Raw genomic sequence first — 11,116 nt, 5'->3', positions numbered from 1 at the left:
GTGTGTGTGTGTGTGTATGTGTGTGGAGTGAAAGAGGGAGGGAGACAGGCGTCAGAGAAGAACTGTGGTTCCATGCATGTGCAATTTAGCGCCTTTTTTGTTTTCCTTGTGCGGCCTTATCCTCTCGCTTTAAGCCGTGAGCCCCAGTGTCCTCAATGCCTGTTTGCTCTTCTTTGTCAATCTTGTTTCTATCCGTCGATCCCCCCTGCACGGTAGTGTGCTGGCGGAAATGTGGAATGACAAATGGAAGATGTGCAAGAAGGCTTTGAGCATCTTGTGGACCGTCGGTGGCCGACTCCGCACGGTGTACAACGGCTCGAAGAGTGAAGAGGATCGGCGTAAGGACTCCCGCGCCACGCTGCTCCGCCTCGCCGTGTTCGTTGCGGCATTCACGGCGTTTGTGGCTGTTGACCGCTGCGGCGATGCGACAGTGGCACTGAAGGGTGCTGCGCAGGGAACACGTCGCCTGCTGTTGTGGCGGCGTGGATGAATGACGATGTCTCCCGTTGGTCGTTGGTGTAGGGACCCGGTGTTTAGTTGGTGTGTCTCTTCTTGCCTCGCTTCGGTTTCTCTTTGTGGCGGCGCAGAGGAACAGACCTGCATGCTGCCTGTGTGGCGCTGGCGCCAGTGCACTTGTTTTCTGTGCCCCCCCACCCCTCCGCGCTCTCTGTTGTTGTCACGCACTCACTCGCCCACATGCGTATATGTGCATATATATGGCCTTTCTTTCCCTAGTGCTCCAGTTTCGTTGAGTTGCATTAGCAGCGGCTCCAGCCCGGCACCAAAATCGCCAACGAATCCAAAGGGACGAACATCCACGAAGAAATATATATATATATATATACACACACACACACAAAGCGATGGCTAGAGGAAAGACAATAACAAAAACGCCAGCAGCATCAGAAGCTGGGGACAGAGGCAGCAGGAGGCTCGCGTACCGCATGCCATGGCTGATGTTTGTACCAACGTTCATTGCCTTTTTCTTGCTGAACTACCTAGCGTGCTGCACCACTGTCAATGCGGACGGCACCGACCTCGTCATGCCACCGAACATCGCCGCCACTGAGGCGGAAAGGGCCGCGAGTTACCGCACGCAGCCGGACGAGTACTCATTCAACGCGCAGCTGTTCCTGGAGGACACGGTGATGCGCAGGCTCTTCCGCATGTGCCGCGGCATTGGCGGCATGAGTACGATCCGTACGGTGTGTTCACTCGCGTGGCTGGTGCATTGCATGGAGATAGGCATTGCCTTCAGGATCTGCGTGTCGTGCAACGCGGCACCGCACGTGTTCTTCTTTTACGTCCTCATCACGGCTCTCGGCGGCGTCACGCAGCTCGCCCCGCTAGTGAATGCCCGGGACGAGTACGTATCAATGCAGGAAACCAGCACGAAGAGTACCAACACTGTCAAGAAGAAGAAGTGAGCACTGTAGACCGTTGTCCTTTATTGTGGGCAAAATGATCCACGTGCAGCTGTATTTTATCTTGCGTTCATGCGGTGGATGGAATATCCATCGTGTGTGTGCGTGGTTGTGTGTGCGTCGTTGATTGAGACGTATAACGAAGACGGAGTGATTCGAACTGTATTGATATTTACCTCTGTGATCACGACGGGATTGACGAGGCCACACAACTCGCATCTGCGTCTGATGCAGCGGCTCCATTGTGTTAAATTTGTTTCTCCTCTACACGGCCAATGTAGCGTAGACAGAGAATTCACAACAGAGGCAAAAGGAGGAAAAGCAGCAGCAGCAGCAGCAGCGGCGACGACGACAGATAACACACCGCCGCACACCTTCACGGGGCGGGTCGGGGCGTCTCTCTCCTTGCTGCAGCTGCAGCTGCACAAGCCGGGCGTCCGCACCTCCGCCCCCTCATTTGCCGTCAGCGGCCACACAGCCGCCTTTTACAACACGCGAGCGCAGCATGAAGAGGCGTTCCGCATTACTGCAGACGAGCAGCATTGTCACGCATCACACATGCGGGGGGATGGAACAGCAGCCGCGCTTGCTTCCGGCTTTTCTGCCTTTCCCACCCCTGTGCCTCTTCCTGCCCCAACGGCCGCGCTTCCGTTTAGCCATGGTGCCCAACCGGTGACCCCAGCGGTATCGCAGCGTGCAATCGCTGCCGCTGCCGCTGCCGCCGCCTCCACCGCGCCGCGACTCACCAGAACAGCGACAACAACACTTTCAGGCGCGCGCCCCTCCGGCACGAGTCAAGGGTCTGGAGATTGCATAATGGCTCTCATTGACAACCGCGCCAGTGAAGTTGGGGTGGCGCTGTGCCAGCTACCGTCGCTGGCGATTATCATCACACAGTACGGCGACAGCGTGGCTTTTACCAAGACGCTGTCGTTCGTATTCTCCCGCAACCCTGTCGAGGTGCTGGTGCCGGAAACCGTCGTGGACGGCAAGTTTGTGCAGACGCTGCTGCGCCACTTCCGCGAGATCACTTTCACTGGGGTGCCGCGGCGGTCGTTCGACGAGGCGCAAGGCGCACACCGCCTGCTGGAGCTCATGTCCACCGACGACGCCTGCCTGGAGGTCGGCAATACAGACCGCTACCTCTGTGTGGCGGCCGCAAACGCCCTCATTCAGTTCATGGAACTGACGTATAACTACACACTCCTCCCACACACCGTGCGTGTGCAGTACCTGACGCTGGAGAACTACATGGAGGTGTCTAGGCTCTCCGCACGCGCTCTGCACCTCATTGCGACGGGGCCGACGTCACGAGGCCACACGTTCAGTGCCCCACGCGGCGATGCTTTGCGTGGCGGTGGGGGACGGGCGGCGCGCAAGACATTCTTCCGTGCCGCGCGGGAGCAACCGCAAAGTGCGCCGCTGCTACCGCTTGTGGAGGCACTGAACCACACAATGACCGGCGTGGGTCGGCGGCTACTTCGGTCCACGATACTGCAGCCGCTGCGCGACCCAACAAGCATTGAACTGCGTTATGACAGTGTTGAGTGGCTGAGGAACAAAGAAGGAGCGGTGACGGCGCTGAGGCGATGGCTGCAGTGCTTCGGTGGTGATGACTTTGAACGTGCTCTCTCGAGCTTCTCACATGAGGCAAAGGTGCAGACACTGAAGACTATGCAGCAGCGCATCGAATCAGTTGTGGTGCTATGGCAACGACTAGGCTCTGCTATCCAACTGGCAGCCGCCCTGCGTGAAGTTCTGGGCGGCGACGACGACGGCGATGCCAACAACAATGACAACGAGGGTGCAATGGATATGTCCGAGCAGAAAGATCCCGGATTCTATCACAGTCGCAGCGGAGATAACAGCGACGATAATGATGCCGATAATGACCACGACGTCGACAAGGACAACAGCGGCAATTATGTCGGTGGCGACGATGACGACAAGAACAGATCCCCTGAAGCATTTGAATTGCGGCGCAAGAGACGAAGATGCAGTGAAAATGCGAGGAACAGCCCTCGAGGTCAACGGGAACGGAAGCGTCGCATTTTCACTAAAACACACCACCAGCACAGCGCCACGACGCTTCTCCGCAAGCTGCTTGAGGCGCTGACGGTGTGCCGCATGGACGAAATCAGCGCCGAAATTGGGGTGTACCTCGACGAGGGTATCGTGCGGGCGACACGGAGCAAAGGGGCGCAGGCCGGAGGTGCGGCGGGGCATCGGGTACGGCGGCCCGGCAGCGCCGTCCTGCAGGTGCAGCAGTGTTTTGCAGTCAAGCCAAACCTCTGTGGTACTCTCGATGCGTCCCGCTACCAGTACAGCCAGGCCGTTGAGGCAATGTTTGCTCACGCAGAAGAGCTGAAGCAGCGGCATGGCGTGGGATCTCTGCGAGTTGTGTACGACATCGTGCGTGGGTATCACTTGTCGTACGATGCGCGCCATGAGTGCAACGCCCCTGACTCCATCTTTTTACAGAAATACTCCGGTGGGAATCACTACGCTTTGTACCACAGCAGCTGCATGACAATGATAAGGGAGGGAGAGGAGAACGGTGGTGAAATTTCCACCAACACGCCAGAATGCGGTGACCAGGCGCATGCTTTGGTCACTGATAGCACATATCCTGTGGGTAATGAGTTTTCTGCAGTGCGGATGCAGCAGCAACAGCACCAGCCTTTTTCTTCCTCCCCGATCGTCACCACCACGGCGAATGACCAACAGGGTGATGACAGGACGCATCATCTTACAAAGCATCAGTTGCGTGGTAAGAGGGTCACATGCACAACAAAGGAGTTGCTCGTCCTTCGCCGTACCGCCGATGAGGCGGTGGCGGAGATCCTTCACACACAGGATGGCCTTGTGCGATTTTTGATTGAGTACCTTCGACAGCGTCTAGGGAAACTGCAGGTAGTGTGCGATGCGGTTGCTATGCTCGACCTCTTGGTGGCTTTCGCCACGTATTCGCGGCTGAACGCCTGCACACGACCCACGCTGCTGAAACCGGACAGACCGTTAGGGGGATGCAGCGGCACCTACTTCGTGGAGGCGCGGCACCCCGGCGGGTTGGCGACGGCGAATACCATTCGCTGGGACGGCAACACCAATGTGCTTCTAATCACAGGACCGAATGCTGCAGGGAAGACAACACTCCTTCGACAGCTTGGGCAGATGTTTGCCCTCGCGCAGAGTGGATGCCTTGTCCCGGCGAGGGCCGTCGCACTGCAGCCATGCGACCGCCTTATCGCCCACATGCTGTGCGACGATCTCGAGGACACTACTACCTCGTCCTTTGGGAAGGAGATGCGTGAGCTGTCGTACTTATGCCTCCACGCCACGCGAGAGAGCGTGGTGTTAGTAGATGAACTCGGGCGGCGCACGGCAGTGCGTGAGGGAACTGCGATTGCATGGGCGACAGTAGAGTTTCTCGTGGAGACACGGTGCCGCACTGTCTTTGTGACACACTTCAGCCGCCTGACACGACTGGAAGGCCTTTCCGCAGGTAGCGTGAAGAACTACCACCTTGCAGTGAGCACAGGGGATGAGAAGAATTCAAATGAGATGGCAGGAGGAGCAGGGTCGGTGGCGACGAGAGCGTCGGTCAAGACAACAAGCAAGTCGACGTGCGCTCTCCGCTTCGAATACCGGCTGCTACCAGGCCCCTCCGAGGTGGATCACTACGGGCTGCGTCTCGCCGAGCGTGTAGGCTTCTTTGCTCCAGCACTCGCTCTTGCGAAGGAGCTGCTGCCGTTGATGGGTGCGATCGGGGAGGTGAGACATGGCGGCAGCACCGACGACACCACCGCTCCTGGATATAATGGAGGGCGCGATGACGAGCAGTCGACTACTGCCGTTGACTGCAATTGCAGCAGCACTAGCAGCAGGAATAGTAGTCGCGTGAAACAAGAGAATAAGAGTGATAGCGATACTCTCAATACTGCACCGCGACTTTCTGGCACTTATTGTGTTTCCACCATTTCAGGGGAGAGTGAGGAGCCAGTGAGCTCCGACTCTCTGCGAAGGTATTCTCAGGCATTGTAATATTTGATATGGGTTTCTTCGAGGGGTGCGTGGTGGTGGTGTACGCCCTCTTTGCTTCTTGATTTCATTTTCGAAAGGGTGGGGGGTGTGGGGGTACAGGGTGGCGAATAGGGGTGCGGCACATCATTTCCTTTTACCATGTGCCGGCTGACGCTGTTTATCCTGTGGTACTGTGAGCCCCGTGGGCCATTTTCTACACTCCTTCCTTCCTTCCTTTTTTTGTGTTTTGGCCATTCGTGTCGAGGGGAGGCGCATGCGTTGTTCGAGGTAGTGGCGCGGGTTACTGTGGTGCTGCGAAATGTTCACGCGTCTGCCGTCTTGGAGAGTCATGGACCATTGGAGGCTGGTGCGGCTGCATCCTCATCATAGAAGGCAGCAGCAGCCCATGCCCATTTGGACTGCGCGCCGTCACTGCGGCTGCACCACGGCGATCGGAATAGACATTGCGTCCATCCAGCTGGGCGCTACACCACCCGCAGCTGCAACGCTGCGCGGCCGTGTGGAACACGTGCGTGTTCGTGGCAAGTTGGCGTTCATTCACCTCCGTCAGCCCCCATTCCACTCCATCCAGGTGGTGGCGGTGGGCGCAGGCATGGCGCGACAAGTAAAGGACCTCACACCGGAGTCTATTGTCGACGTGACGGGTGCTGTCGTGCCTGCCGAAAAACCGGTTACGTCTGTCAGCTGCACCAACTATGAGCTCCACGCGGAACGCATACATGTTGTGAGCAAGGCCGATACGCCGCTTCCGTTCCCGATAAAGGACTGTCACACCAAACTCGACACGCGCCTCAACCACCGTGTCGTGGACCTGCGCACACCGCTGATGGCGTCCATGCTCCGCATTGTGTCCGCCATTTGTCAATGTTTCCGCGAGAAGCTACTCGCCCGAGGCTTTCTGGAGATTCACACGCCGAAGTTGATTGGCACCGCGTCAGAGGGTGGCAGTGCGGTATTTTCGCTTGACTACTTTGACCAGCGGGGTTATTTGGCACAGTCACCACAGCTCTATAAGCAGATGGCACTAATGGGTGATGCGATGCGCGTGTTTGAAATTGCGCCGGTGTTTCGCGCCGAGAAGAGTCTCACACACCGACACCTCACCGAGTTCGTTGGGCTCGACGCGGAACTCGTCATTGGTGAGTCGTACACAGAGGTGCTCGATGTGTTGGAGGCGACGGTGTGCGGCATGATCGAGCACGTCCAGACACAGCATTCGGCGTTGGTGCAGCAGGCGCAAAAATCACTGGCCGAGCTTGACGCCGCAGAGAGCAGCAATACGAGTCCAACAACAAGTGAGCGATCCCCACCGCCCACCGCAATTGTGTGTGAGGTTGCGGAGGAGACCATCGCCAGGTATCAGCTGACGACAAGTGACGCAACAGCAACCGAAGGTAATGCGGCTGTAGCCTCGTTGGACCGCTACCATGGCCGCGTGGGCGGTGGGCGGCCACGAGTGCTGCGCCTCGCCTTCTGTGATGCGGTGCAGATGCTGCTGGACCACAATGTGATATCGCAGCCAGTGACGGACTTCACCCTCCCACAGGAGCGGCGCCTCGGGGAGTTGGTGCGGGAGCGCTACGGCGTGGATGTCTACATCGTCGACCAGTTCCCCACCAGCGCCCGGCCATTCTACACGATGCCACACCCGTGCAAGGCGGACGTGACGTGCAGCTTCGACATGTACCTTCGCGGCGAGGAGATCTGCAGCGGAGCGCAGCGTGTCCACGACCCGGCCCTCCTGCTGCAAAACATGCAGCGGCTGCAGGTGGACGCGGCGCAGATGACGGACTACGTGTCCGCCTTCCGCTACGGCGCGTGGCCGCACGGCGGCTTCGGGCTCGGACTGGAGCGCATCGCCCTCTTCCTCCTCGGTGCGCGGGATATCCGGCAGGTCTCGCTCTTCCCACGCGACCCGAAGCGACTGGCGCCGTAGCCCCCGCGCGATGCGACTTCGCTGCGTGTTGTGTGTGTGTGTGTCTCTCTCTCTCTCGAGCGCGCGCGCGCTCGACGCAAAGGCAAGAGTCACTGCCAGAAAACAAAGAATAGCGGAAGAAGACGAAGATGATAAACAACAGCAACAACAACAACAAAAAAGAAGTTGAAGTGGCCTCCTGCCACGCCCCGCACCCCAGTGGGTGTGTTCCACTTGTACCGGCACTGCGTTTTCCCTTTCGCAGAGGATTCCATCGGTGAGACAATCACACAGCCGGGCCGCCTAATTTTTTCGGAGGTTTTTTTTTTATTTTTATTTTTTGCCGCTACAGCCAACTCCCACCACCCGCTCTCCTTGTCAATATGCTTTGCGCATGGCTCCTAAAGAGGAAACACACTCAAAACAAAACAACACAAAAAAGACATCACAGAATACGTAGAGGAAAATAAGCAATTTACGAAGAGAAATGTCAGCGAGCATGGAGACCCGTCTCGTGTCTCTCGCCACGCGTTATACCGCCATCGAGCAGGGCATCGAGGAGCTGCGACTGATGATGCAGCCTGCCGCGAAGGCGACAGCCAATGTTGCTGCTGCTGCTGCTGCAGTGGCGACGCGGCACCGGGACCCTTGCGACTTGAAGGAGCTGCAGCCATGCAAACAGGACACGTCCGAGGTTGCCGCGCTGCGGCATTGGTGTTTGGCACACCGACTCTACAGTGCCGTCTTCCGCTGGGTGCCATCTGACTACTACTCACACTCACTGCAGTGGCGGCGTGACATTCTGGAGGCGCCTTCTATTCAGCATCTCTGCAAGTCGATTGTGCTTGAGAACACGCACTGCATTCACTCCGACTGCAGCCACCGCGAGAACTCCCGCTACTACATTATTGTATACCCGTACACCGAGAAGTTTGACGCGGAGTTTGTCATGCGGTGTGTGAAGGACATGAACGAGGGACTTGGCAAGAAGAAGTTTAACTTCCGCCTTGCCGACCCGGCTGTGGCATTGCAGTTGACCGGATTTGGCCACGGCGCGGTGGCTCCGTTCGGCACCACCACGCGCATCCCCGTCATCATGAGCCACCGCATTGCGCAGCTAACGCCGCCGGTGTTTTGGATGGGCGGTGGGCACGTGGACTGCAAGGTCCGCGTTGACGTGGCGGAATTCGTGGAGATTATCGAGCCCATCGTCGCCACCGTCACCACGCCGCTGTCTGCCGAAGACTTGGAGCACCTGGTCGACTAGGACAACTCCCACACACACACACACACACACACACACACACACGCACGAACACACTGGCTCTCTTTCACTTTTTGGGGTTGCCTGTCGGTGAAGAGGGGCGGTGACGGTCATGCTTTGCCTCGCATCACTACACAGTTTGTGCTGTCGCCCATGATGATGCGGTTTCTCTCTTGATATTTCTTTGTTTCTTGTTGCGTTCTCACCTTCTTGGTCTGTCTCATTCCTTATTAATTTTTTTAATTTTCCTGGTCAAATAATATTTTCTTTGTTTCTTTTTTTTTTTATCTTTTCGGTTGCCTGTTTCCGTTCTTACGCAGCGGTAGTCGGGTGCGGAGGCAAGAGGGGGGAGGGGTGGGTTGCATGGGCGTTGCGGGGTGAATATGGTGCTGCCGCAACGCCGCCTTGTCTGCCCCGTTCTTCTTGACATCGGCAGCAGCCGCGCCGTGGCGCTGCCGTACTTCTACCGCGAGGTGTGCCCATCGCTGCACAGAGAACTGCGCCAGATAATGGCACGCCGAGGTGAGCAGGACCCTTTGCTGCTGCGACGCTCGCCCAATGTGACTGCGACGCTGGTGGACTCGTGGGTTCGCCCATGCGGCTTCTCACCAGAGAGCCCGCTGCTGCAGCACGAGAGCTGGCGCGACGCGTGGCAGACGTACATATGCGCTGTGAGGCAGCGGGGTGAAGTATCTGTTGCTGGCGCCGCACCAATCCGAGCCACCACTGCTAATGCGGCTGCGAAGAGCAGGGATGTCAACGACATCCCTTTGTGCGGGACGTTGGCATTGCCTATACCTGTTCACGTCTCCGATGCCAATGGAGGAAGTGAGGCGGGGGCGTCGACGCGGAGGATAACGATGGAATTCTTTCGCGTTGATGCCTTCATTCCTGTTTATGTGCAGATGTGCCACGTGATGCGTCGCATTATTGCCCCGCAAAACACGTGTGATGTGCCTGCGATTGGTGTTGTGGTGCCAAATCATCACACAGACTACTTCATCGAGGCGGCAAAAGGCATGCGGGAGGGCACAGCGAGCCAGCAGCACTCGGCACGCATGGTGCCGAACATCCTTGTGTACAACACGAATGGACTTCAGTTCCGCCTGCCGTGACAGCCTGATTCTTGTCTACTTGTGCCGACCTGGTGGAATGAAGGGCGTGCGCAGTGTGTTCACTATAGGCATTGATGAGCTCCCTCTCTCTCTTACACATGCCTCCTTCGCTACACCAAGAGAGAAAAAAGAAGGAAAAAAAAAACTTAAGCGAGTCTATTAAGGTGAATTGTCCTTACACACACACACACACACACATACCGACATATTGGCATCTACAAAGACATACAAAGGTTCCTACGAAGATATACATATACGTATGCCACGTGCGAAGCAGGAAGAGTTGCCACTGGCGCACATCTTTTCTGTGCTGGAGCGCAAATACCCGAAGTTATCATCGAAGATACGTCTTGGCAACAAGTTGTCAGCACAATGTATGAACGCCCTTGACGGTGCCTATCCAGTTGCAGAGCAGGCGTTCGGTAAAGTCACCAAGGCCGCCTCCGCGATGGAGCGGCACCACATGAAACAGCTTGTGCCACTCCTCATTGGTCTCGTCGTCTGCTTCTTTGGTGGCTGCTTCACCATGCTCATCGCAGTGGTGGAAGTTGTGCACATCACCAGCTGGGACCGCATCAAGGCAAGCATGCATACGCTGTACGGGAATTACCTCACAGCACGAGAGGCAAGCAAGAAGGATGATACTCTTGATGAGAATAAGAACGGCATCCCAGACGTAAAGGAACTTCAACGTAAAGAGTTGTTCTCGCGCAAGTTGGGCGTTTTTTTCCGTTCCATTGACCCTGTTGGCGTCAAGGAGGCACTTAATGCGTTGCTTCTTGCCTTCTTTGCGATCATCGCAGCTCTCAGCGATAAGTTTGCGAACGCCCTGGCGTTTGGCTGCTGCCTCGCTGATGCCATTAAACAATTCCTTCCATTAGAGAGCATCCTTGAGGAGGCGCTCCCTGTGGAACAGAAAAGGCTGGCTGGCACCTTGGCAAGTACAGTGTTAAATTTCATCGGCATGACAACCGCAGTGGCGCTACAGCAGTTCACAATCACGATGCACTGCGCCGTTCGTGGGGCGCGGCTGTTTGTTGAGAATGCGATTGCTTTCGGCAAGGAGGCGGGACTCGTGGAGGAGGCATTTGCCGTCAACAGCCAGCGGGGCAGAGCGCTCATCGCCGGGCTGGCTGTTATGGGTTTTCTTTGGCAGGCATCTAATGGCTTTGCACTGTCGTTTCCATTTAATATATTGCTGTTTCCCTTCACGGTCGCCGACTGGTTACTCGGCGTCATCTTCCGAGTTTCGGCAGGAAACAAATGGGCGTAAGCGCCGGAAGGGTGGAGAGGTGGAGGGGATAGGGTGAATTCAAAAAAAAAAGAGGTTGGGGGACAAAGAAAAAAAAAAAAA

The 11,116-nt window shown here is 56.8% G+C and overlaps 7 protein-coding genes across 7 annotated transcripts; all 7 read left to right on the top strand.

Moving 5' to 3' along the window:
* Nucleotides 1-229: 229 nt before the first annotated feature.
* Nucleotides 230-490, top strand: DQ04_04571060 (hypothetical protein; the record flags this gene model as incomplete). Its single annotated transcript, XM_009313669.1, has 1 exon — nucleotides 230-490. The coding sequence occupies one exon, from the start codon at nucleotides 230-232 to the stop codon at nucleotides 488-490; it is 261 nt and encodes an 86-aa protein (XP_009311944.1).
* A 454-nt stretch (nucleotides 491-944) lies between these two features.
* On the top strand, nucleotides 945-1,427 carry DQ04_04571050 (hypothetical protein; the record flags this gene model as incomplete). Its single annotated transcript, XM_009313668.1, has 1 exon — nucleotides 945-1,427. The coding sequence occupies one exon, from the start codon at nucleotides 945-947 to the stop codon at nucleotides 1,425-1,427; it is 483 nt and encodes a 160-aa protein (XP_009311943.1).
* A 225-nt stretch (nucleotides 1,428-1,652) lies between these two features.
* On the top strand, nucleotides 1,653-5,468 carry DQ04_04571040 (mismatch repair protein MSH4; the record flags this gene model as incomplete). Its single annotated transcript, XM_009313667.1, has 1 exon — nucleotides 1,653-5,468. The coding sequence occupies one exon, from the start codon at nucleotides 1,653-1,655 to the stop codon at nucleotides 5,466-5,468; it is 3,816 nt and encodes a 1,271-aa protein (XP_009311942.1).
* A 298-nt stretch (nucleotides 5,469-5,766) lies between these two features.
* On the top strand, nucleotides 5,767-7,404 carry DQ04_04571030 (aspartyl-tRNA synthetase; the record flags this gene model as incomplete). Its single annotated transcript, XM_009313666.1, has 1 exon — nucleotides 5,767-7,404. One exon carries the CDS (start codon nucleotides 5,767-5,769, stop codon nucleotides 7,402-7,404), a length of 1,638 nt encoding a protein of 545 aa, XP_009311941.1.
* Nucleotides 7,405-7,870: 466 nt separating this feature from the next.
* DQ04_04571020 (YbaK/aminoacyl-tRNA synthetase-associated domain-containing protein) lies at nucleotides 7,871-8,650 on the top strand (the record flags this gene model as incomplete). The annotated part of the gene is made up of 1 exon (XM_009313665.1): nucleotides 7,871-8,650. The coding sequence occupies one exon, from the start codon at nucleotides 7,871-7,873 to the stop codon at nucleotides 8,648-8,650; it is 780 nt and encodes a 259-aa protein (XP_009311940.1).
* A 380-nt stretch (nucleotides 8,651-9,030) lies between these two features.
* DQ04_04571010 (hypothetical protein) lies at nucleotides 9,031-9,762 on the top strand (the record flags this gene model as incomplete). Its single annotated transcript, XM_009313664.1, has 1 exon — nucleotides 9,031-9,762. One exon carries the CDS (start codon nucleotides 9,031-9,033, stop codon nucleotides 9,760-9,762), a length of 732 nt encoding a protein of 243 aa, XP_009311939.1.
* Nucleotides 9,763-10,021: 259 nt separating this feature from the next.
* On the top strand, nucleotides 10,022-11,035 carry DQ04_04571000 (hypothetical protein; the record flags this gene model as incomplete). The annotated part of the gene is made up of 1 exon (XM_009313663.1): nucleotides 10,022-11,035. One exon carries the CDS (start codon nucleotides 10,022-10,024, stop codon nucleotides 11,033-11,035), a length of 1,014 nt encoding a protein of 337 aa, XP_009311938.1.
* Between the last annotated feature and the right edge of the window lie 81 nt (nucleotides 11,036-11,116).

Source organism: Trypanosoma grayi (genome assembly GCF_000691245.1).
Source record: "Trypanosoma grayi strain ANR4 Tgr_457_V1, whole genome shotgun sequence".
Taxonomy (NCBI): Eukaryota; Euglenozoa; class Kinetoplastea; order Trypanosomatida; family Trypanosomatidae; genus Trypanosoma; species Trypanosoma grayi.
The sequence above is the reverse complement of the archived record's forward strand: the minus strand, read 5'-3'. Positions and strand labels throughout refer to the sequence as shown.